General features: G+C 42.3%; 1 protein-coding gene across 4 annotated transcripts in view; it reads right to left on the bottom strand.

Moving 5' to 3' along the window:
- Positions 1-26,815, bottom strand: part of LARGE1 (LARGE xylosyl- and glucuronyltransferase 1) — a 331,282-nt gene that overhangs the window by 47,976 nt on the left and 256,491 nt on the right. For all 4 annotated transcript variants that reach the window (XM_064155366.1, XM_064155364.1, XM_064155367.1 and 1 more), the window contains 3 exons: positions 24,791-24,895; positions 4,248-4,360; positions 1,569-1,694 (listed from right to left, as the gene is read on the bottom strand). In XM_064155366.1, coding sequence (XP_064011436.1) covers positions 1,569-1,694; positions 4,248-4,360; positions 24,791-24,895 — 344 coding nt within the window. The remainder of the gene's footprint in view (positions 1-1,568; positions 1,695-4,247; positions 4,361-24,790; positions 24,896-26,815) is intronic.

Here is a 26,815-nt window from a genome sequence, read left to right as displayed (position 1 = left end):
AAGTATTTACCCTGCTACTACATCTCTCCTTTTGTTTTGAGCCTTGCAATTGCTGTCATACATGATTCCCAGCATGAGCACAGAACTAAAACATCTACCAGCACTTTGTTACAAGACATAAAACCATGATGCTTTTAAGTCCATGCATTGATCCTGCCCTACAAACACCTATCATAAAACTTTTAGTGATCAGTGTACAGACCAGTGTATTGATCTGACTTTAAAAGCTGTCTTCTCAGGAATCACACCTGAATAGTTGGTTGTGAATACTTTGTGTATGAAATTCAAGCAATACTGGACAACTTTGACAGAGAAGTTAACCCATATAGTAGACCTTCTGTCTTTGGGGAAGTGTAGCTTTTGAAATCAGTGTGTTGAGGGTGATTGACTTTCTAGATTTACCCAGTATCTGGTATTCAAATTGAACACTCCTGCTGTTACTCTACAAATGGTTGCAAGGGAAATTTGGTTAGATTTAGGAAATACATTGCACCATGAGGGTGGTCAAACTCTAGAAGGGGGCCAAGGAGGCTGTGGAATCTCAGACTTTGAAGATTTGGTGCTCACCTGCACAAGGTGCTGAGCAACCTGATCTAAGTTGGTCCTGCTTTAAGTGGGGTTTGGATAGTCTCCAGGGGTCCCTAGTAATCACTTCTGTAGTTCTGTTATTTTCTTTTTTTTTATTCTTCATTTACTAAAGCATTCTAAAAACATAAACTAAATATATGAACCTTGACTCAGTTTTAAAATGAATCACCAAAACCCACCTAATATTGATAGTGTTCTGATGTTACTAGCCTGCTCCAATGGCTGTTTAGCCAGCCAGTCTTACTCTACATCTGGTAGAAGCTCAATCACCTTCAATTCTGATCTTTCTGCATGCTACATTTGAGTCTGGCCTTTGAAAATGACAACAAAACAACTATGTAAATTTACTCATATATGTTCAAATTCATCCTGTTTTTACATTCTACTTGACAATAGTGGAAAAATGCTATTAAACTGATACTATAGCTTCATTTAATTAAATTAATAGGTTTCTACTCAGCCTTTTTCTTTTTCCACAGGGAAAATCCTGGAAGAATGAGTGCCAGTGTGGCTGGGTTAGGTGTAGACAAAAACTAAATATGAAGCATGCATGGTCTTTCAATTTTAGTTAATGTACTGCTAGCTAGAGTCTGCCCAAACCTCTTTGTGAGCTTCACCCTATTAAATGATGCCGACTAAAGAATTTCAAAGTTGTCCAGCAAAAAATACAGGTTTTCTTTGACTAGGAAGAGCTAAAAACTGGGACAGTAATGGGAACTCAGCAGTAAGATGTAATATCATAGTGACAGGTACTGAATGTAAGAAGGTGAAGCACTTCTCCAGTACCTTGCCAAACTCCAAAGCAGCATGCATCTTCTCTTGTAGACAAAACATACAAAACCAAAGCCATATTTGTTGCTCCTGTTTGGGTGTCTTCACAAACTGTATAGGCTTGCTTCCTCTCCATCTTTCTGTGACAGCATAGCTCTCCATTCTCTGTCCCAAATGATACCACCCATCCAATCTCCAGTGAAACATACCTTCAGGTCAGACACGTCTCTGTAGCACTGCTCTGAACGGGTGTGATCAGATAGCTGCACGTTCCAGAAACATGGCAGTTGGTAGACAAGGAATGGATTTTGTTTGATGACTGCATTGAAGATATCCTAGCAGACAAAACCAGAGAAACAGTTGGGTACATTGTTTCTACACTGAGGTGATCTCAACCCCTCTTCTGACCTGACTGTCCCTCCCCTTCACAGATGGAAATGCAATTGGTTATGTGACCTGAACTCTACCAACCTTGATTTGTAATTCTGTTTCCAAAGAGGGTACTATCAATCTAAGGGGTGACGTGTAGATCTGAACAAGAGGAACAGGCTTGCTTGACACACAGTACTAATAGACTCCAGTAAAGTTTTCAAAACATGTATCTTGTCCTGCTGGGAAGAGATGTGGCTCCTCTTCTAGTCACCAGGGAGAGTAATGCAGTAAATGATAAACTGCCTGCTGTTAGTAAGTACTGCATCACTTTTCAATAAAGGAGATGAAAACGGTTCTGGCACTTCCACTGCTTCAAGGAGAATTACTGTGTGGGGTTTTAGCTAGCACTTCATTGTTGCCACAAGTATTCCAGGTATTTTATGGAGAGGGCATGTAGGGCAGATCTGCAGAACAGCCTGTATCATGAAGGACTGAATGTGCTCTGCCTCTATGCAGCCATCCAGTTGGAGAAGTTACAAGGACAGTCTTATGGTTAAGGTATTACGACAAGACATAAGTGACTTTGGTCTACCCTGCAAAATCCTTCCCTGTGAAAGTAAAAAGGCAGCAGCTCATGACCTGAGTGAAAACACAGGGAAGCTGTGAGAACACTTTTTATGAACTTCAGCAGCTTTTGTATTAACCTGTAAGAACATAGTGCACAAATGATGTGCACAGCAAGCAGTCTGTTTTCTTAGTGGTGGCTGGTCATATGCCAGATGTAGCTTAGAAGCAGCAGAAATATCTAAATATGATGCTGTACTGAGTTGAAACGCCAAAGTTGTTGAGCAAGACTTATTGATTCAGGTCCAGTACTACATTAACAGGGTTTCTGGATTAAAAACTGAGAGCTGGCAGGAAGCACAAACAGAGTAAATATGCATTTCTGTGTAGAGGCACACTGTTCCTGCTCTTGGCCTCAGTTTCCAATCTGTGGTAGGGAGATGGAACACTTCTATCTTCACAGGAGTGTTGTAGCAAGGAGTACATTAAAAGACTGCTGAGATTCACCTGCCAGAAACAGTAAAGAAGTATCGAAGACTCTTCAAGTCTCTTAAGTCTGCTTAGACTATAACTAGTAGGAAAAGACACAGTATTTTTGGACTTCCAGTGTCTGAAGAGTTTTATGTTAAAGAAAGTAGAACAGAAAATTAAAGCTTGAAAACCTCATTTATCTATCCTATGAGTCATCTGTGCAGAGAAAGTAAAAACGTCAGTGTAGTAAGAAAACCCTCATGAGCAAATCTCTATTCCACTCTTCTACGTTTTCCCCAGAACGATTCACAAATGGTGACTACAGGCACAATATCTTTCCTTGCCTTTGCCACATCTCATCTCCTGGGCCTTTTCCTCTTCCCTCAATCCATGGAGTAGTGACTGTACTACCTTCCATGGATTGAGCATGGTATGCATAGACCGTTGTGATCAATGTCCACCTGGAGATCAGTGACAAGTGGCATCCCTCAGGAGTCAGTGCTGGAACCAGTGCTATTGAACATCTTTGTCAGTGATAGGGGACAGAGGAACTGAGTGCACCTTCAGCAAGTCTGCAGATGACACCAAGCTGTGTGTGGCACAGTCGACTTGCTAGAGGGCAGGGATGCCATCCAGAGGGACCTGGACAGGCTGCAGAGGTGGGCCCAGGCTAACCTCATGAAATTCAACAAGGCCAAGTGTAAGGTCCTGCACCTGGGTCAGTGCAATCCCAAGCACAAATCCAGGCTGGGTGGCAAATGTCTGGAGAGCAGCCCTGAGGAAAAGAACCTGAGGGTCTAGGTTGATGAAAAGCTCAACATGAGCCAGCAGTGTGCATGTGCAGCCCAGACAGCAACTGTGTGCTGGGCTACATCAAGAGCAGTGTGGCCAGCAGGGCAAGGAAAGGGATTCTTCCCTGTTACTCTGCTCTTGTCAGACCCCACCTGGAGTGCTGTGTGCAGTTCTGGAGCTCCCAATACAAGAAGGACATTGAACTTTTGGAGCAAGTCCAGAGGAGGGCCATGAAGATGATCAGAGGGGGCTGAAGCAGCTCTGCTATGAGGACAGGCTACAAGAGTTGAGGCTCTTCAGGCTGGAGAAAAGAAGGCTTCGAGGAGACCTTGTAGCAGCCTTCCAGTATCTGAAGGAGGCTTACAGGAGGGCTGAGGAGGGACTATTGACAAGGTCTTGTAATGACAGGAAGAAGGGTAATGGGTTTAAATTGGAAGAGGGGAGATTTAAAGCAGATGTTAGGAAGAAGTTCTTTACAATGAGGATGGTGAAACACTGGCACAGGTTGCCCAGGGAGGCTGTGGATGTTCCCTCTCTGGAGGTGCTCAAGGATAGGTTAGATGAGGCCTTAAGTGACCTGTTCTAGTGGGAGGTGTCCCTGCTTATGGCAGGTGGCTGGAACATGATGATTTTTGAGGTCCCTTCCAACCTCAACCATTCTATGATTCTAACTGCAATGTCCTACTCACCTGGTCAGCCAGTGAAGTGGATAACATGCTCATTAACTCCCGCTCTGCCGTGAGTCTCCACATCTGCTCCCATTTCATCTTCCTTAACTTATCGAGAAGCAGCAAGATAACCCCTGAAGGAGAACACAGGGAAGAGAACAAGAGAAGCCATGATGCCACAAGCCAGTCAAAGCTCATCCTGTCTATGTGCTAACACAGCAGTTAAAAAAAGAACATGAGCTGAGATGTATCAGTGGTAACTACAGTCCTTACCCTGTGCTGAACACAGGAGACAGACTGAAAAAAGCTTCAGATTTCAAGATACCACTAAGATAAAGTTTTTCTTAACCCCTGAGGCTGCAGAGAAGAAATGGAGAGATGACATATTGATGAATGTTAGATTATATAAGTTTGCAAGACATCTACGCAGCTGAAAAGATGTGAAACTAGGAAGGAGAAGGATATTGTTTTCCTAGTTATCAGTCTCCTAAACTGATAAAGCTTGTTTTCATGATGATGTGATTAACATTGGCATTGTTCCTTACAAAATGAACCAATACAGGTGACTCACATGATGGAATCTAACTCCATCCAACGATCATTACCATTCCAAAGAGAATTAGGCAGAAGGAACCTGTCAACACTCAGAAGTTACCCTCCCCAATCATTTTGAGAAGCTACAGGCTCCAAGCAGATCGTTTGTCAAGGCACTGTCTACTAGAAAGAGGGTGGATAAATCCTGATTTACCTAGTAGGACTCCATTTCTACCACTGTCACACTAAACAGAGATCTGATTCTTCCAAAATAGTACTGCTTAAATCAATTTGTATCTGGCCTGAAATCAAGATTATGATTAAGCAAAGATAATTTTGCCACTCATATAAAACCTTCTACCCAACACGTGCAGGGAGAAATCTGCCCTTTAATACTTACTGACTAAAATGAAATTGCGCCTCTTGCTCCACCTAGTAAGAAGTTAATCACCTGACACATCTGATTGCAATCCTTGAAACTCTTCTGAGTTACAGACTACCAATGCTGGTTAGGGTTTAGCCTTTGAGAGCACCTGCCACTAAGGCAGCAAGTGTTCATAGATCAGGATCCTCAGACTGGAAAGTTGCACCAGCAGTGGGGAAAGAGGTATCTCAGTATGCGCTGTTACTCTTTACTTGCTTTTTGTCTGGACAAAATCCCTGTTGTAGCAGATGGGAAAAGAGCAGAAGCAATGAAGCTTCAGCAAAACCTTTTCTACAGTGTCTCAGAAAATTTTAGTTGAAAAATTAATTCGGAAAGACTTAGGTAAGAGCACTGTCATGGGGAATGAATGCAAACCACAGGACCATAAAGAAAGAGGACTGACAAACAGCAGCCTCGCAGGTTGACAAGAAGTACCTAGCAAGAGCGATGATAGGTTCTGTGTTGTTTCACATCTTCATTAGTGGAAGGAGGAAGTGAACAGAATAGTAATGACATCTGCAAGTGACATTAAACGAGGTCTTACAAAAACATATCATGGCAACTGTAGAGAAACATAACAGCTACACAGAAGAATATGAAATGCCAAAAAGCAGGCACGGGGAAAAGCTGCCTGAGGGAGTCTAAGATGATAAAACTAAAAGTAATGAGAATAAGAAATGAAATGCAGTCTGAATACTCAAGAAAATTCTTTTTTTCTAAAGCTGTTGTGGGGAAATAACCTAAAAATGGCACAAAAAATGCTTTATTTCATGACTTTTTAAAAACCAGACTACACAAGAAATAGATATTATACCTGGAACAATCCTGCACTGCTCGGGACAGTACAAAGGTGGTTCCAGTTCATTCCTATCTTCAGTTTCTATGACATGGCAAATACCTCTCAAGGAAAACCTGGCATTGCCATGAATAAAAGGAAAACCTCTTCTGGCAGTGAATTTTGTGGCCTATTTTAGTTCTGTTTTCCATTTCAGTCCATCTGGTTCCCAAAGATGCTGGAACCTGTACTGGAGGGATCCCCTTTCATCTTCAGTCAACCTTTCTGCTTCCAGCTGTTGGATTGGAAAGGGATGTACTGTCACAACATGCTACTATATCGTTCTGCCAGTGTGTTTGTCTTCTCTCCAGCATAAGCAAAGCCTATTTGGAGACTGCAGTGGGAGTACATTAGCTTCTAAGGGAGCCATTGTGCATTGCCTGAAATTCCAGATCTATGTCAAACAAGTTCCTTGTGCTGCAGCAATAAACTGGGTGGGATGAGCTCCACTTTGACAGTGGATTTTTTCCAGTTGGCAAGAACTGTTAGCTTTGTTTCAAGAGTGAAATACAACTGCAGAGATTCTTTATCAAGATCAAAAAAAGAGTAACTGTAAGATTTAGTTAATAGTAATGACAATAAAATATTTTTCTTGATTTCTGTAAGCCTCCAGTCTGAGGAGGAAAAGAGGAAACGTTTTAGTATGTGCAGCATTCACCAGTTTTGGTGTTGGGGTGTTTTTTTTCTGTCTTTCACTCTTATGTTAGCAGCAGATTATGGCGTTGCAGCTAAAGAGATTATGCTGTCCTGAGGTGCCATCATGGTAGCAGCTGAGAGCAAAAGAGGCAGATGGGGTGGAAAAACTGGAATGCATGTGAGAAAGAACATACTAAATTATGATGCAATCATAGCTATTGAAAATAGCCACAATCTTTTAATGTTCCACCTTCAAGACTAATTTTTATGTGATTTCTACTTGAACTCACCTACAGGCTTAGGTTTAACACTTTTGTAGTGCCTCCATTCAGGGCTTCTTGCACTGTGGAATTCTAATTTACTGCTGCTGTAAAAATAACTTCTGGAGAATATTTATAGCAACTTTAAATATTTATTTATTGGTATTACTGAGAATAAGATATTGCTACTAAAAAGGAGAACTCAATACCATTCATCTAATTAGTGTTATTTAGTGCAAAAGCATGTGTGCTGGGAACTTAAAAATCGTTTATGCAGAGATAAAATTACCTTTTGCACTTCATTTTCACTTTTGTACTGTTCTGTCACCAAAGGCAAACATAACAAATGAACTAACTTCAATCTGTACAGTTAGTATGCAAGCAAAGTGTCTGAAATAAGGAAAGGGAAATATTTGCCTCAGGAGTTGCTTCCCTCAGAGTCAAATTGACTGAAATCCCAGACTAAATTCAAGATGACATACAGCTGAACATAAGGAGAAAAGGGACTTATTCTCAGCTGCTGTTCTGGGGGAGGAAAAGATTGGAGGAAAAAAAAAATGAAAATCAAAGGAATATTTTATGAACATCTGGCTCCAGGCAGTGAGACTTCTCATCTTCTGATGAGTACAACATTTTCCTGTCCTGATCTACCTGAGAAAAACAAAGGGAAAGCTTGGGAGCAAATAAACAAAAAGGCAAAAGTGTCAACCTGAATGTCTCACGAGTATTAAGCAAATTATGATTAGCAACAGAATGCCCAATTATCCTCATCCTGAGGAAACAGTTTGGGCATATGCAGAGATGCAAACATCACAAAGAACTCTTGGAAAAATAATGCTTTATCACTAAACTTATGCAATGTGTCCTAGTCTAGTTTTTATCTGAATGGCATTTTCTCCTCTCCCTTGATATGACTTTTCTCGAACTACTGAAATCTAACATTCTGCATTGCTCAAGCAAACAAGAAAGCAAAGAGCAAACAAATGAAGGAGTTTCTAAAACAAACAAACACAAACCAGTCATTTCAGACACACAGGAAAAAAAAAAGCCAGCCTAAAAAGCAAAACAAAATTTAAAAAAGGAATTTTGTGAAAAGATTGAAGTAAAGACAAAAAGAATTTAAATCTGAATTAATATATTTGGTACAAAAAAATTCATTTGGGAAATAAATGGAAAACAAACATTTTGCTTCTAGCTAAACTCTGGGGGGTTGTTGATTCCCTCCCCCTCCCCCCCCCCCCGTTTTGTGATTCAATAATTTTTTTTGACTTCTCAATATTTTGTTTAAGCAATGGTTCCAGTGGTGGGTTCCAAGCCAACCCAGGCTGGGTTTCCACCTGGGGTTCCACCCCACCTCAGCAAAATAGTTGTGCTAGTTTGAAGCTGGCTAGAATGTTTTGGTGAGAAAAATTAGATTATAGGCTGTGAAAAGGAAAAAATGGTGATGTCTACTTCACTCATAGGCTTGCTGAGATGTACAAGAACATAAACACAGATAAGGGAGTCTCTCTCTGGGCTTTTTGGGCTGCACTTCTCTCTCTAACCTAACTTGCTACCTGACTAATCCATCTGTTTTCTAACTCCCCTGGCTGACCTTCAATGCACCTTGAACATAAGACAAAGTCTGGGGTAACGTAGAGGGGTAGGGAGAAGGTGGAAGGGTGGTTGGGAGCCCTTCCTGGGGACTCAGGTTTCTGGGAGGGCAGTTGTGTTTCTGTATTACCTTTTTAACTTGTATATTTCTGTATACAGTTGTATCTGTTGTAAATATCTGCTTGTATATCATGCTAAGCTGTAAATATAAAGCTTTGTTCAATTCCAGATCAACTGAGCCTAGTCTAGGTGATTTTCTTAAGTTGGGGGGGGGTTGGCAAGGAACACCCAAACCATCACAATAGTCTAGGCTTTTTTATTGTTTTTGTTTTGTTAATCTGCTCAAGAACTTTGGGGGTTTTTTTTGTGTGTGTGTGAACATTAAAATGAAAATTTGCAGAAACATCAGCAATTTCCCCTTGGAATGCTACCAAGTGCCCCTATCTCTTTCTTCAGGAACACAGACTGCAGCTTCTCCTGAAATTCAGAGAGGAACATATAGTAGAGCCTGAAGTAATAAACAACATTTTAAGACATTTTAACACAAGCTATTCTATCCAAGCAATCCACACTTTATTGAGAGCACCAGGCTTCAAGCTACAAAGCACATACTTTGCAGTTAGGGTGAGAAAAGTGAGCACACACAGCGTGCAACGTGGTACTGCTCACTAGCATTTGGTGCATCTAAATATTTGAATATGCATGATCTTCCCTACTTGTGGTTACTGCAAAAGCATTTAGTGCACCTAGGTATTAGAATCTGCATATTCCTCCTATTTCCCTCCTACTCTGTACGCAGTCCCACAGAAGCTGTTTATCAGAAGGCTCAAGGACAAATTCCTCTGAGCTTCTTCACACACAGAGCTGTGGTTTACTGCAGCTCCAATGCTCAGACCTCACATCCAAGGCTTGACTGTACAAGCTTCTAGGGGCTTGTGCCCCCCATTTTTCAGCCAGCTCCCAACAGAGATGGTTTTGTTTTGCTGACTCTGGAAGTTAGGAGGAGAGAAATTACTTAGCAGGATGGTCTTTGAGTAGAAGAATTTTCCTCCATAGTTGTCCCAGAAGTCTTATGGCTCATGACTCCTCTCCTGTAAACCTTTTAGACTCCTGAATCAAGGATTTTTTTCTGTAGAAGCCTTTGGGGCTTTAAGAAAGTTGGAGAATTTCTCCAGAAATGGAAGTCATTACAGAGAAGGTACAAAGCAGGTGTATTTTTATTTTCATATTACTGAGGAAACATAGCACCTAAGCAACAAAGACATAGAAAACTAGGAAATTCAGAACTACAGTCAGTAGCTCTCAAAGAAGTTAGAATCATGCTCAAATATGTCCTTCATCTTAATTCTGCTTAAGTAGAACCAGTATACTTTGCAAGAGGAGGAAATGAAAGTGTTGCATTTCATTAAATGGTCATCAGGAAGCGTAAACAAAATGTTTCTAATGCTTCAGGAGGAAGCTTGCCCATTCCCTTCCATGCATCTCTAGATCTGGAGGAACTGCCTTCTCTTACAGAGATTCCAAGCACTGCAAAGCAATACACTTTCCTGGCCAAACTCCTGATGAAGTTCTAAATCTCATAATGGAAAAAGAACATGGCTGGCAAACAGACAAACATATCAACATCAGAAAGAGAAGCAAGAGTTTTCCCTAGCTGTTCTACATGCTTTGAGCATCAAGCAAGACAGTGAGGATAATAACCTTCATCAAGTTTCTGTTTCCTGAACCTTGTGGAAAGAATTGTAGGAGATGAAAACCATGTGAGAAGAAGCTCCTCACATGAGTTTTAACAAGCTCCTCACTTTTCTTACAGCCTTTTGCACTCTATGACCCTTCTGAGCAGAGCAGGTATAGTGCTTACATTTTAAAGACAGTAGAAAACAAATATTCCAGGGACTTTTCAGCTGGCATACTAGAAAGACTGCTTCCAAGAGAGGAGGACAAAAAACACAAGAGGGAAACCATTAAATTCTCCTGAAATTCAAAAGATTGTGAAAGTTTTTCCTCAGAAGTTTTAAACTGCAGGTAACATCCTAACTTCAGGCCAGCAAAGGGAGGGAGGTTTCAGCTCCTGTACACAATGGCAACGACCAATCTAAATGGAGCAGAGGACAGCTATCCCAAAGATGTGCCTCACATCACTGCCATGATCAAATATCACCCAACTGCTACTCTGTGTCCCTCTCTGGAAGTCACACTCAGTGTCACCAAGGTTGGAAGAGACCTCACAGGTCAGCAAGTCCAACCCTTTACCACAGAGCTCAAGGCTAGACCATGGCACCAAGTGCCACGTCCAATCCTGCCTTGAACAGCTCCAGGGACGGCGACTCCACCACCTCCCCGGGCAGCCCATTCCAGTGTCCAATGACTCTCTCAGTGAAGAACTTTCTCCTCACCTCAAGCCTAAATTTCCCCTGGCATAGCTTGAGGCTGTGTCCTCTCGTTCTGGTGCTGGCAACTTGAGAGAAGAGAGCAACCTCCTCCTGGCCACAACCACCCTTCAGGTAGTTGTAGGCAGCAGTAAGGTCCCCCTGAGCCTCCTCTTCTCCAGGCTAAACAATTCCAGTCATGATGCAGGTGCCAAGAGTTGATATTAATGAAAAGATGGCCAGGTCCACATCTTCATATAAAGAACTTTGAAACGTGAAACTTAAAAGTTACACAGGATGTCGGAGTTAGAACAGGATGAAGTAGAGTTGGGCAGAACTGAATAGTCTGAGAAAAAAAGGAGAGTAAGCAGGATTGAGTAATGGAACTGATAAGGAGGCACAGCTGCAGAGGAGTGGCTTTGGAAGGCTGGCAGAGAAGCTGCTATCTGTAGCTGAGCTTCGAGGAGGGCAGGCTGGTCAGCCCTGGGAACAAGCAATGTTGTGGCTAAGCTGCTGCAAAGGGGGATTAAGGGGGGTAGTTGGTCAGGCCTGCCTCTGTGCATGTGGCCAGCCCATTTCTGCCTGTGTAAGCCTATCAAAAGTACACACCCCTCTGCCAAACTCCACTCTATAGGTATCACACTTAGCTTCAATAAATGGATTGACCATTATGCATCACACTGGTGTAAGCCTGGTGTCTCTCCCTCTCCCACGTGGCCTAGAAGAGAGGCCAGCTCGACAGTGAGGGAAATCAGGAAAACTTCTTCAAAGTTTTAAAGAACCTTTTCTCTCCTCAGTGCTAAAAATGCAGCAAGTGCTTTGCATGGCAGTTATCTGTGATTTCATTTGCCTGGGTGTTTAGGTAAACTCAGTCAAGAGCAAAACAAAGTCATGGCTAAATACACATTTAGGTGACTGTGGTGAAGGGGCAGCAGCCCTAAAACTGAGGCTTCTCTATGCCTCTACATGCCTGGACATGTTTTTCTGCCAGGGACCTATGGCAGTAAACAGGTTGTGTAACAAACACATGCCCAGTCCGTGTACCCCTGGGGTCTGACCAGGTAATCCCCTATTGGGAGGGTCCAGGCAAACAGCTACTGCCTATTACGGTGGGGTTTGGCTTACTGCCAACCTGATTGGTCACTTTAGATGGCTAAATGAGCCACGAATCTAGGCTCAGAGTCTATAAAGAGAGGTGCAAAGGAGCACCACGTGTTCAGAGGTCCAGACTTAGCTGTTCAGACTCAGCTCTCTGACCCACATAGCTGCCCTAACCTGCTTGCATGGCCTAGACACAGAGTCAGGCCCTTATTCTCTTGCAAACATTACTGAGGCTCAGCCCTCTTGCATTGATCTCAAGGTGCAGTTAAGCTGTCTGCATACCCTTTGAGAAGCAGAGCGCCTGCACGCCTGCATTTGGTACATATATGGGGAGCCGAGAGCCCCCGAGCCTAAGCCTAGAGCAGCCGTACGTATTGGCTGCTATCCTGCATTTATCTGTGGAGCTCAAGTCTCCCTGCAGCCCGGCAGACCCTGCTTGCCAGCAGCCCTGTAAGCCTGGAAAGATTTAGGCTCAGCAGACCTTTCAGACTGTCTGCTAACCTACAAACACAGCCTGCTAGCTGCGAGACGACTGTGCTAGAAGCTGCACGGACAAATCCTCCTCCTGCACCTGGAAATCCTGCCAGCTGACCATCCCTGGACACACACAGCATCCAGAAGCAGCAGCACCGAGGCAGAGACCACTTCACACCAGGAGAGAAGGCTAGAGAAATCCTGTTTACCCCAGAGACTGGGAACACCTTATCATTCTCCTGCAAGCCGGGACAGATTCCAGCTTCACCAAGACCCGAATACCGGGCACACACTGTGACACAATCCCGTGAGGGTGATTAATGATTAATACTTAAGAGCAACACATCTAAGTAAGCTTTAATTCCTTTGTAATATAAGTTACTTCTGTCTTAAGAGCAGACACAGTTTCAGCCCCTACTGGGCCAACAGTATAGTTGTTAAGAGGCATTAAGCCTAAGGGAATCTTTCTCTCTGTCTCCAGTTGTTGATAATTTGATATTTCCATTTAATAATCCAATCCCTGTAAATATATAACAACTGTTTTCATAACTTTGCACAACAAACTTCATTACATAGGGGTTGGGGGTGGTAAAAATTTGTAAATATTAATTTTAATAAAAAAATATAAAAATTTAATACTGCCTCAAATCAATTTCTCACCTCCCCCTAACAGAGGAGGAATAAGAGAAACCCCCCCATGACAGCGACAAAGCTGAAAGGCCAATTTTCAGCTCTTGCATACCAGAAACCATAGGATTTTTCAAAATCAATTTCTGCTTTAGCTAGAAGATAGCTTCTGAAAAAAACCCCAAACAACATTCAGTCTTGATTTAAAAGTTTACAATAATGGGTAACCTATCACTAACTTTGCTAAGTTATTCCAGTGCATTATTACTCTAATGAAGGATACTTCTCTCATTTCTAATTTGAACATGTCTTTGAACTCGCAGTCATTTGATCTTACTGAACCTTTGCTAAATTGGCAGGTCCTCTATTAAAAAATGTTATTTTATCCTGTAGATACTAATAACCTATGATCAAACTATCTCTTGACTCACTTCCAAATAAGCTTCTGGAGATATTTTTCCCAGCTTTGAGGGCAATTTTCCAGTACTTACTTTTAACTTTGTTAAAGTATTCATCTTTGACCTGTGGAGATTAGACCTGGACAAGTAACTAAATCTATATTTTAAAATATATCAATTTCAAGAGGTGATCCTTAGCACCCAGATCAAGAACTACAGAGTGGTTCTACACATGATGTTCAGGGTCTGGCTTTGCTGAGCAGGCTGCCACGTTTATACTACATCATATGCATCTCAGAGACAAGTTTTTGTTCCCTCAGTTTTTCAGATGTAACAATTATTTTTGGTTGCATTTTTCAGTGTGCAACATTATGAGAGAGCCAGGTGACAGTTCCCTACATTGGAGAGCTTTTAGCATGGAACTGGTGTTCTGTGTTGTGTGCACTAGAGAATCCTGCCAGAGTATGTACACATATTAAAGAGTGTGAAGGCTTCATAGCATCAGACAGGTTGGAAGAGGCGTCCAAGATCATCCAGTCCAATCTATCACCCAGCCCTATCCAATCAGCTGTTTCTGATGCAGTGTTGAAGGACTGGAAAGAAATGCTAAACACAGTATCCATACTACCTCCTAACAATACTTCCTGTAGTGAACTGTCAACACAGCCTGGAGGGCCAAACATGGCTTCTCACCATCAGGAGAAGTGTGGCCAGCAGGTCGAGGGAGGAGATTCTCCTACTCTATTCCACTTTGATGAGATCCAACCTAGAGTACTGCATCCAATTCTGGAGCCCCTATTACAAGAAAGATGTGGAGATGCTGGAGTGTGTCCAGAGAAGGGCCATGAGGATGATCAGAGGGCTGGAGGAGCTCTCCTGTGAGGACAGACTGAAAGAGTTGGGACTGTTCAGTCTGAAGAAGAGGAGGCTCTGACATGACCTTATTGTGACCTTCCAGTATCTGAAGGAGGCCTACAAAAAAGCTGGGAAGGGACTTTCTAGACTGTCAGAGAGTGACAGGACTAGAGGGAATGCAGCAAAGCTGGAGGTGGGGAGAGTCAGACTGGACGTGAGGGAGAAGTTGTTCAGCATGAGAGTGGTGAGAGCCTGGAATGGGTTGCCCGGGGAGGTGGTTGAGGGCCCATGTGTTTAAGGCCAGGCTGGACGAGACTGTGGGCAGCCTGATCTAGGTTAGGGTGTCCCTGCCAATGGCAGGGGGCTTGGAACTAGATGATCCTTGTGGTCCCTTCTAACCTTGATTGATTTTGTGGAATTATACCGACTTTTTTTTTTTTTTCTTGACAAAAGACAGGTTGCTCCCTGACCCCAGGCAACAAACCTGTCTCTTGATCTTCGGTTCCTGTAAATCAACTTAGGTCTATTTGAAAGCAAGACTGTGGCATTTACAATCCACCTGGACTTTTTTCATGATGCTTATCCATGTTTTTTTAATTCTTTCTCAGGAAGTAGCAAAATGTGGTTTTAATCCTCACAAAAAGCATCTTATTTAATAGAGGTCAAAATGTCAACAATTTGACAAGGTTTCCACTTTGGACTATGTGAACAGGGAAAATGCACCCTACACAGGCAATAATTATTTTGGTTGGCTTCTAATGTTAACAGTAGTCCACAGGGCTGATTGTAGGAATGGGTACAATGAGTAAGAACCTGTCATAGCTTTTCTTGGTAAGGAATTCAGTCAGTGCCCCAGCAATAGAAAAAGAAATGTTGCTCATTGGCTGAACAGCCTCTCAGGTATTTCTTTATAGTTGGATGACAAAGAGGTTTGGGGTTTTGCATTCAGAAACAATCAAACATCTTTCCTCCCCCCTTCTCAAAGGACAGTTTATTGACTGGATGAGATTCAGGAGGAACAGAACGTTCTAATAAATGGATTAGAGGAAGGAAAGCAGGAGCACAGAATGAACAAGGCTGAAAATTAAGCAAAGCATTTTTTAATAGACAGGAAGCACAATGTACTTTAATGCAATGATTTAACCCAAAGGTCAGCTACAGGTCAATCTTTTATCCATGGCTCTTCTAGTAACAGAGAGACAGGACTGAGTTCACAACAGAAATACAAGGATGCATTTGTGTAAAGAAAAGAAGTGTGCAGAACTGTTCAGCAACTGCTCAGCTTGCTCATGTAGCCAAATGGAGGTACAGTCTGGCTAAGTGGACCACAGCATGCATGTAAAGCAAGTTGGACTGCCAAGCTTAAAAGGTTGTACTCAGCAATAGAGCATTCAGATGGTGGCCAGTTAAAGAGGTATTCTACAAGAACTGATACGGGGACTGACACAGACATCCCAGTTAATGAGCTGCAGTAATGCCACATATAACACCAAACTGGAGCATGGGGCTTATACCCTGGGAATAGGGCTGCTATTCAGAGGAACCTTGACAGGCTGGACATGTGGGCTGAGAGAAGGCTCACTGGAATGGGCTACCCAGGGAGGTGGTGGAGTCACCATCCCTGGAGGTGTTCAAGAAAAGGCTGGATGAGGCATTTAGTGCCATGGTCTAGTTGATTGGATAGGGCTGGGTGCTAGGTTGGACTGGCTGATCTTGGAGGTCTCTTCCAACGTGGCTGATTCTATGATTCTATGAAGTTCAACAAAAAGTCCTGCATGGGACTACTCCTGAATGGATGGTACAGGCTGGAGCATAAATAGATAGAAAACAGCTTCCCAGGAAGAGTCCTCAGGAGCTTGGTGGACTGCAAGTTGAACACATGCCAGCAGTGCTACCTCACAGCAAAAAAGTCTAACCTCATCCTGGGCTGTATTAGCCCCTCGGATCAAGTGAAGCAATTACCACTCTTTACTCAGTGCTTGTAGGACTGCATCTGAAGTACTGCTTTGGATTCCTTAGTCGAAGAAAGGCACTGACATTCTACAGTAAGTACAGCAGAAAGCAATCAAAATAGTCAGAAAGAAAACATACAAGGAGAAGCTGAGAACAGGAGAAGAAAAGGCTAAGAAGATCTCTTACTGCTGTCTACAACTACTTAATGAAGCTAAACTCTTTGAAGAGATGCAGAGAGACAGAACGAGAGGTTACACACAAATGCCAGTAGAGGAAATTCTAACTATGTATTAGGAATTTCCACTTTGTTTTTTTGTACTTGTCTCACCAAGACACTGGCCAAACAGAGGAACAGGCTGCCTTGAGATGTATCCTTGGAGATAAACTGAAAACTTGATTGGAAAAGGCCCCCAGCAATCTGACTTCACTCAGTGGGAAGAGAGTAAGAAGAGATTCTTGGAGATTCATCCTGACTTGACCACAGAATTCTATGATCCTGTTTGGGAAAGCTTCTCCTTTCACTACCTCTGCTAAAGCCTGAAGAACAACTGAGTAGAAACTAACTGCATATATATTACTAAAGTGCTGCTGTCCTCCCTGGCTCAGTATGCTGAAGGCAGGTGAAGGAGGAAGGCTGAAGAGCTACAGCAGGAACGATTCCAAGGCAGTCACAGAATCAGAGAATGTTAGTGGTTGGAAGGGACACAGCATTTGAGGTGGAGTCTGACAAGAGTGTAAAGGGGAAGACTCACCTCTCTTTACAGATAAAGATTTGCTGTGACCCTGTTTTGCCCTACCATGAGAACGATTAACACATAGTAATTTCTGTAGCAAATAGCACTTGAGAAGGATCTGACTGACAAAATTCAACTTTTGTTGTTATTGTTGTTGCTGGCAGTCTCTTAGAGGTGACAGCTTTGACACGAATGTCTAGAAAGACATCTCAGTTACTCTGCTGCTGTCTTTGACTGGCACCAGCTACTTGTTAGAGTTCGAAGATGGAGTTCAACTGTGATAGCTTGCTTTGCTTTAGGACTACGGCTAAGCCCTCTGTTTCTGTACCTACAAAAAGAAGAAGCTGTCTTTACAGTTCTTATGATCACTTTTCTGAGCACAATGAGGAGGTGAAAAGTGAACTTGCACTTCAGACACAAAAGTACTGCTTTTACTATTCGTATGCATTTGTCTGGGGTTCTCTTGTAATACAATAGAAGATTTTGTCCAAAGTTGAAGCACCTGCATATCTCTACTAAGCTTTTATGTGCAAGTCTTTCATCTAAATTTAACCTGCTAATGATGGTCCTTCTTCCAGCAAGGAGAGGGCATTTCAAGAGCGATGGACAACATAATTACTCATTGAGATATGTATGTTCACACAAAGAACTGTCTTGATCAAGCTAAAAATACTACATTTTTATATACTCTAATACTACATACAGTCATTAGATCGGAATAGTACACACACACACACGTCCTATTTACATATTGCATTACTAACTCAGGTCAGATGATTAAAAAAACCCAAAGCAGGGCAATTTAATCAACTCATTTACTCCAGTACAATGGAGACCAGAATCTGGTACAGACTGTCTGAATGCCTTTGTTTTTGAACCACAGGGTTCTTAGGAGATGAAAAGTTTGCAGTGTTTCAAAAACAGTGAAGTGCTGTATTTTAAAAACCAGTTATTGCAGAGTGTGACAGATTCAATTGCTGAGGGGCAGAGGATGTATCTCAGCGAATGCAATGGACAGTAGACTAATTCAGTCACAGCAATGCCATTCCTCTGTGGATAGGCCCCTCAAACTAGAAGCACCACTTTCAAAATCAAATACATATTGACCCTCATTTCCAAAATGTCAAGCGTGCTGTAAACAAGTTCTCGGCGCATCACATGCTTTAGAAACTGCAAAGACTGGAAAGAAAGCCACCCTTTGAAGGCAGTCAACTTTAAGATAGCTTACTTTTAAGTGTAAACTACAGATTACAGCCAACACAGATAGGAATGTGGTCATCAAAAGCAGCAGTATCATTTTAGCTTGATTGACGCAAACAGACTGATGCTTCCTGTTGAGTCTAAAAGCAACAATGTGCTGGCACTTTCTAACCCACTGCCTGTACAGTGTGCACAATATCTGTACTTCAAATACAACTGTGTGCATTATAAAGCACACGTGTATCAGCAGGCTTTGAACTGACAACAATATTCACTGAATGAGCACATGGTGTCTTCAAGAAGGAAACATCTCATGCAAAAACCTGGTACAGTGTAAATCTGAGTAGGTAAAGAAAATGCCACTTTTTGCCTCGACATTGCTGTTGGACTTAATCTTTTTTTTTTTTTCCAGTTAGCATTAAAATGTCATTTTCCATCTGTTTGCAAAGCCTCCTGTACTTAGAGCCAAACCTAATGATACCAGCTTCTATACCAAATGTGACTAATGTTCTATGTAATGGGAGATAGGAATATCACAATAGCTTTTAGATAGTCAGGCCCTGGCAACAGCTATTTAGAGGTTCTGTAAACCACAAATTTAGGGAACTCTTAATTCATGGAGACAATTTGGAAAAAATCTCCTCTCTCAAGCAACTACTGTCCAGAGAAGGGCGACGAGGCTGGTGAGAGGCCTTGAGCACAGCCCTACAAGGAGAGGCTGAGGGAGCTGGGATTGGTTAGCCTGGAGAAGAGGAGGCTCAGGGGTGACCTCATTGCTGCCTACAACTACCTGAGGGGTGGTTGTGGCCAGGGGGAGGTTGCTCTCTTCTCTCAGGTGGCCAGCACCAGAACAAGAGGACACAGCCTCAAGCTACACCAGGGGAAATTTAGGCTTGAGGTGAGGAGAAAGTTCTTCACTGAGAGAGTCATTGGACACTGGAATGGGCTGCCCGGGGAGGTGGTGGAGTCGCCGTCCCTGGAGCTGTTCAAGGCAGGACTGGATGTGGCACTTGGTGCCATGGTCTAGCCTTGAGCTCTGTGGTGGAGGGTTGGACTGGATGATCTGTGAGGTCTCTTCCAACCTTGGTGATACTGTGCAACTATTTCACACCATGGAGAAAAGCATTGTTTTAACTGGAATCTGTGGAATATTGCTGGTGGATTAGTGTATTATTCAGATGGCTGTCATGGAATTCTGATTCTTTCAAGGGGAAAACAGCATTTTGGGAACAGAATTATCCAGAATTAAGTAACAAGTATTTAAACCATCAATTGTGTGTATTCCTGAAAAACACAAATGTCTAACTAAACTGAAAATGCTCAGCACTTCCTAACACCAGATCCATTATCATAATGTTGTGAGCACAAGCCTGAGGAGCTCAGGTGAGAGCGGTTGTTTTGGTGCAGGACCACATGCAAACTATTTACTCTCTGCACTGAAGATCTACAGTATCAGGAAGGAGTACAACATGTGATCCAGTCTGATTTCATGTAAACAGTCTGTCCTACGCTTGTCACAACTGTTAAATAGTATGCAGAAATGACATAACATATGCTTCCCACTTACAATTCATCTTCCAGAGGTCCTTCTTTTCAAGGAAACAACAAAGAGAACACACTCGTTCTAGACATGGGAGTAATAATGCACAGTGCACTAGTAGCCTCCCAATTGTTAGGTGCTAGCCATTCCCTTCTGTTCCCAATCCACAAATTTGCTAATGTGACATTTCTCAGCGGGGGAGTATGAATCCTCAGCTCAAGCTGTCAAGACACTTCCTTACAGTATCTTGTAGTTGTACTGAGACAGCGTATTTCAGACGAGCCTCAAACCCACAGATCTTGCCTCTGTAGTCTAGAAGACTGAAATCCTCTGGGCCAAAGCTTTTAAAAACACACCCCAGCACCCAAATCACAGGCACAGATCCATCCCAAAGCTCCATTTGAAAGGCATGGAGTTCATTTTCAGATGATGGGGGTTGGCTTCGCTGCACTAAAGTCCAAGAAACCAGGAATGATTCACATCAGCTAAAGCAGTGGCCTGAAATCACAGTAACAGCCACCAGAAATTGCTTTAAAGAAGTTATTCTCCATGGCAATGGAAAGTATAAAGCAGCCAAAGTGCAAAAAAGTTTTCACATTTAGAATTTCTTTGAGGAGGTATTTTACTGAGGACTAAGATGACTGCTATTCCAGAAATGAACATCAAACCACACAGTGCAACTCTGCAGCTGCCAATTTAACTTCTGTCAAGAGGGAAGCCATACTGCAGCTCAAGCAGTACTTCAGAAAGCATGCCACAGTTGGCAAAAGGTCACATGGATTATCTATAAGGAAGAGTTTGCTTTCCTAATATATGATGAGTCTGAAAGAGTTAATCTCAACACAGACAAACAAAATAGAATGGGTGATAACACCAGAAATTATTTGATTAAGCAGCTCACTGAGTTTTGACCAACGAGGTACAGGTGAAAAAAAAGAAAGGTACCTTTGTGGTACAGAAGGAAATGTGTTTCAAATGGCTTGAGGAAGGGAGCGTTATCTCAAACAAAGAAGAACATTTTAAACACTAAATTGCTGCTGAAGTGACTTTTGAGTTTGGTCTGGTTTTCCTAAGATTGTATTATCCTGGACTAAAGCATGACTTGGATTATCTGCCTGTGCAAATGAGGAAGAGGGATGAAAACACAACCAGATAAAGTATTTCCTTGAAAATCTGTGTTGGCTGTCAGGAGATTTGGCTTGGGCACACAGGACCAGGAAAATGCGCATGCTTACTGGGTTTAAAGAGCTAGTGGAGAAGGAACAAACACACCTTCAGCTTTAATCTATCTGCCTTCTGGGACTCCCCCAGCCTATATATGGTCCAGACAGGCTCAGAGATAGAAAGGTAAGGATGAAAGACAAATTATTTGCTCCAGAAATTGGGAGGAAGCAGTGGAAGAATTTTGACTGTGAGGGGAGCTTTTGCATCACATCTGCCAGAGCTGTGTCTGGTTGAACAGGCTCACATAAAAATCACTTTTCTTAGAATTGTATCCTAGGGCTGTGGTAAGCACCCTCCCAAGAGTAAGCCTGATCCAGCTAATTCAGTTCATTAAAGTTGCAGTGTTTTGGCGTTCTTTTACTGTTCCTAAGCACAACTCTAAACACTTACATGTCAGAGTCTTCCCTGTCTTAGCCCACTGTCTTTCACGAGCATTGTGCTTAGTTATTGCCTCTCTTTCCTGCCCATCTCCCCCTTTTAGTTTTCTGAATCTTCCTTGGTCACAGTGTTGTGCTCACTGTCAATTTATTTCAATTTACTGAACATATCAAACAAGCTCTGGTTTCACTTAGTGTTTCATGTTCCTTCAGAGATATATACCTCCAATCTCTGCTAGATTACTGAGGCAAACAATGAATACAATTAAGAAAATGATAGTAAATGATGCTGATCCTGTCAATATAATTTGCTACTTCTCAGAGGTTTCACTGTTTCTCTCAGTGACCTCTTGTTCCATATACTTGAAAAAAAAACAACAAACCAACAGAACCTTCCACTTCTCATGATCACTTGTCAGTCCTCCATTCAGTGTCTACCTTCTGGGTTTTCTTTCTAGAAATACATGAATTGTTCCAAGTACAGGTGAGTTATCTGAAGAAAGGAGTTGTGAGCAGACTGAACTCATGGGCAGGATTCTGCATGGCCTGGTGGGTATATATTAACAGCTATCAAGACTTAACACATTGTGGTGCTTTGAGAGTTCCCTCTTCTCCTGCCTGGAGATTCACCAAACTAATTCAGCTGTCTGGGAGTAAAATGAAGCTATGTATTCACAGCTCAGCACATGCACACAATATTTACAGATATTTACAATTATATACAAGTTAGAAGCAACACAGCAAGTCAGAATCCCTACCCAAGAGCTAGGCTGCCCAGGAGGGCTCCTGACCAACTCCCCTCCTGTCCACCCCACCCCTTATCTCAGAAAGAACCAGATAAAGCTCTGTATAGCTCACATGGTTCATTTGCAGAGACCTGAGGTGAGATGTCAGAAGCCAACAAGGAGTTACAAGGAAATGGTTAAATTGGGTTACACAGGTTTCATGCAGAGGAGTTAAGGCAAGATGCAGCCAGGTACACAGACCCAAGAAGTCAGAGCCTTTGCTACTGTTACTACTGTTACACATTTCTCAGCAGAGCCAATCTGTAATACAAACATCACTATCATTTTTCTTTTTACAGCCCTAACTGCTCACATTAAAATACTCCACTTAGCCTCAAACCAGCACACAAACACAATGTGTGTGCAGGGCAGCAGAAATTCAGTTAGTTTTGCTTTCACTGGAAGAATTTTGCAACAAACTGACATTTGATATCTCTATAAAGCATTTGGAACAATAAGCTAAGACAATATAAATTAAAGCTCTGCAGCACTTTTATTGACAAAACTTAATTTTAGATACCACCCATTATAGGTTTCTGGGGTGTTTCAATGTTATGTGGTTGTGACACATTTCTCTCTGCCAGCACTAAAATGGCAGAAAGGGGGAAAAAAAGGGCAAAAATGTCTCAGAAAGAATGTAACTGTAAAAGATCATAGAGTCACAGAATCAACCAGCTTGGAACAGACCTCCAAGATCATCCAGTCCAGCCTAGCACCCAGCCCCATCCAGTCAACTACACCATGGCACTAAGTGCCTCATCCAGTCTCTTCTTGAACACCACCGGGGATGGTGACTCCACCACCTCCCTGGGCAGCCCATTCCAATGCCAATCAACTCTCTGTGAAGAACTTCCTCCTAACATCCAGCCTAGATCTCCCCTGGCACAACTTGAGACTGTGTCCCTTGTTCTATTGCTGGTTGCCTGGCAGAAGAGACCAACCCCCACCTGGCTACAGCCTTTCTTCAGATAGTTATAGAGAGCAATGAGGTCACCCTTGAGCCTCCTCTTCTCCAGGCTAAACAACTCCAGCTCCATCAGTCTCTCATCACAGGGCTGTGCTCCAGGCCTCTCACCAGCTTTGTCGCTGTTCTCTGGAAACCTGCCAGTATCTCAACATCTCTCTTGAATTGAGGAGCCCAGAACTGGACACAGCACTCAAGGTGTGGCCTGACCAGTGCTGAGTACATAGGAAGAATAACTTCCTTGTCCCACTGGCCACACTGTTCCTGACTCAGGCCAGGATGCCACTGGCTGTCTTGGCCACACTGCTGGCTCATGTTCAGCTACTATCTACCAGCACCTCCAGGTTTCTTTCTTCCTGGCTGCTCTCCAGCCACTCTATCCCCAGCTGCTTGGGGTTGTTGTGGCCAAAGTGCAGAACTCTGCACTTGGCTTTGTTAATTCTCATCCCACTGATGAGAGATGTTGATCTCTCAATAGAACAGAAGATAGTACTTTGTGGTATAACACCAAAAAGAGCTGACATTGACAAGTTATGTACAGCATAAGCTTTCAGGGCAAATCCATGAAACTTAGCTCTATTTCATCCTTTTGGGAAGTTAGGCTGGTAGGGGTGGGCAGCCCAAGCTCTTACATATGTACTTCAGCTCTGGCAAGTGGAGAACCCAGAAACGGACCTCTTCTGTCAAAATCCTGGATCCATATCTATGTTCTGCTAAGTTATTCTTTTGCAGATTTGCCCCCAACAGAGATGTTTTGCAGAAGTTAAAAAACAAATTCAGAAAATCTGCTCTGGTGCCCCCAGATATACAAAGGAATACTGAAACAGAGATGACCCAACCACAACTAGTGCCATCTTTTTTCTAGTTAGTCCATTTAATTCAATCTGATATAGTTCTGTGAAGTAAAACCACTATTATGGTGAATAATTTCCTGATAGTGCAGGGATATTTAAATGGGTTCATCTCTTCTAAATGGAGGCTTTACCATCTGTTCTGCCCTTTTATTACAAATAGAGAGGGAACCTAACTCAGTACATCAGCATGTAAAGCCTAGCATCAGAAAGAGTGAGATAGACGTGTGTGTTCTTCACGCGCCTGGCATGTTTTCTCCCATACCAAACACAAATCAGTAGGAAGACCTGTCTCTCATAACCTAATAAACCTTCTGGTCTACTGCCTTTATTCCTTTCTCATGGCAGCAGAAATTGATGGCCAGTAGTTTGCATTTTATTAGAACAATTACGACCCTGTTGCTGTCCTGTAGGATTTCTGTCTTTATTGGGCTGACATTTTGTGATACCATTTACCTCTCTGCAGAAAGAGAGCCTGGATTCCTACTTTTTCTCTCTTGCTGGGCCTACATATGCTTCATCACGCCCAGAAATCTTGCAGGAGATGTGATGAGGATGTGTCAGACTGCTGAAACGCGTTGTCCTTCCCCAAAAGATACCATACAATCTCTCTTAAGACCATTTAGAGGAGGAACATATTCTCCTCAGAGGAGCACAGGACCAGAAAGTCCAAAATGCATCACACTGCATCATTTTTACTGCTTTAAATGATAGAGTTTACAGTAGGTTAGGAGGAGGATGTACAAGTTACCACAACTCATACTGTACACCAGGAGACTGTTTACATGCTCAATGCAAACATTAATTCAAAGAAAACCCTCAGGGCCTACCTGTGTTGTAGCCCCTCCCAAGTGCTGGCCAGGGACGGTGATTCTTCCAAAGATTGCCCAAGTACCAATCACTCTGGTTCTCCACCAAGCCAAGAACCTGCTGTCCTGGAAACAAGCAAATTGTAAAAAGATCATGAAACAAAAGACAGCAAAACAATGGCAAACAAACATGAACTCTGAAGATAGACAGAGGGAAGAGAAGACAGAAATCCAGGTGCTGCCTCTCTTTCATGCACTTGGAAGATGCCTGCTTATGTAATAGACAGTAAGCCTGGCACAGCAAACTCAGCACGGCTCATTTCTTTCCTTCTCCCCTGGCTAGTCTGAGTAATTAAACACTGTGGGAACCTTTGTCATGCTGACAAAAATATATCACCCAGACAGATCTGAATGCTGCTTGATTTTGGAATACAATGATGGAGAATCCTCCTAGGGAGAAGTAATGTTGGTAAAATGATCATCTAATATGAAGATCTGTCCGTAGTCTGATAGAGATCATATAACTGAAGAACAAGGCTCTGTATGACAAATTATTCTATGTCCATGTGCTTCTCCACCCCTCATCCTCCAATCCTCCTCATTGTTTCAGGGATATTTTTCTTAGTCATAAAGGAAACTCCTTTTGCTCAGGGAAATATTGGATCCTAAGAGTTTACCTACATAGGAAAGTTGCACTGTTTTCATTTAAGACAGCAAGTTAGAAGTCATTTAGGTAAGCCTGTGTGGTAAGCAGCACAGAAATGATGATTTCAGCTTTAGATGGGTTTATTTTGGTTTAGCTTACACTGATTAGCAGCTGGCTTCAGCTAGAGTAAAACATGGTTTAAATCAAATGTTTCTAGAAGGTTTGCACTGCTTAAAACCCAACTGAAAAGTGAATTTTTGTATAGATAAGGACTTGATTATCCATCCAGAAATGTGTTGCATAAAATGTAAACAAGAGAAGTGATTGAAATGATGCTCTGGTGACAGAGAATGAAGGGAAGAGGAAAGCTGCATTTGGACCTAGTCAAAGGAAGAAAAGAGAATGGTGTTTTGATAGAGGGACCCACTCAGTGAGGGCACTGAGACCGCGATTGGAAATTATTCTGCAGCCTTTTGAGAAAGCAATTAAGCATCATGCTCTGAAGACACATTTTCATATCCCAGCTATGCTCATAAAACTGGGGACATGGTCACAGCAAGGCACTGAAGGCATTAAATGGTCATTATATGTTGCTTGTGTAGAGCCACGGCAGTATTACTAAAATTTCAGTGTGGCCCAAGACAATTCTAGGCTAAGATGCAAGATACAAATCTAGGAGTGATTAATTCAATTTTCTAATTATCTAGGAAGACATTTGGATAGGTCAGGTGAATGTGATACTCTCCTGCTGTATCAGGGGAATGTCAGTAACCCTCATGTGTGCCTCGTATGCTGTTATAAAGAGTGTGAGCAGCAGTGAGTGACCAATGCATAGAGCAAATAAATGAGCACATTATGAAAGCATTGAAGAAGCAAACAGAAATCAATCTCAAAATAGCCTCAAAATAGAGATTACCAAGCCCACTCTACGCTGTTGTTCAGGATCATCCTACTCCATCCTAATCATGACATGCCAGTCCTCACCAGACCTCATTTTCTAAAGATGTCTTTCCTTTTCCATTTATATATATTTAATTTGTTACATTATACTCCATAACTCATTTTTAAGAAAATGGAAAGAGAGAGCAGAGAGGATCATATAAAAATCACAACACATTTCTCACTCCACTGGCGCTGCTGAAAACTGTGTGCAATGCACAAGGGACTGAAGGAAATGACAAATTATAGAGGCAGATGCATCCTAAGGAACTGATGATTTGTTCATACAAATAAACTAGCTAATCTCTGAGCCCATGAGACACAAGACACTAGGCAGCAAATGGGCAACACAAGCTATATATTGTAAGGAAATATGAAAGGGATCTCAACTGGCTGAAACAAGTCTTAGCCAAAAAAAAAAAAAAAAAAAGGAAAACAAAACAGCTGAAAGATACAATTGA

Source organism: Pogoniulus pusillus, chromosome 15 (assembly GCF_015220805.1).
Source record: "Pogoniulus pusillus isolate bPogPus1 chromosome 15, bPogPus1.pri, whole genome shotgun sequence".
Taxonomy (NCBI): domain Eukaryota; kingdom Metazoa; phylum Chordata; class Aves; order Piciformes; family Lybiidae; genus Pogoniulus; species Pogoniulus pusillus.
This window is presented reverse-complemented; position numbering and strand designations above follow the sequence as displayed.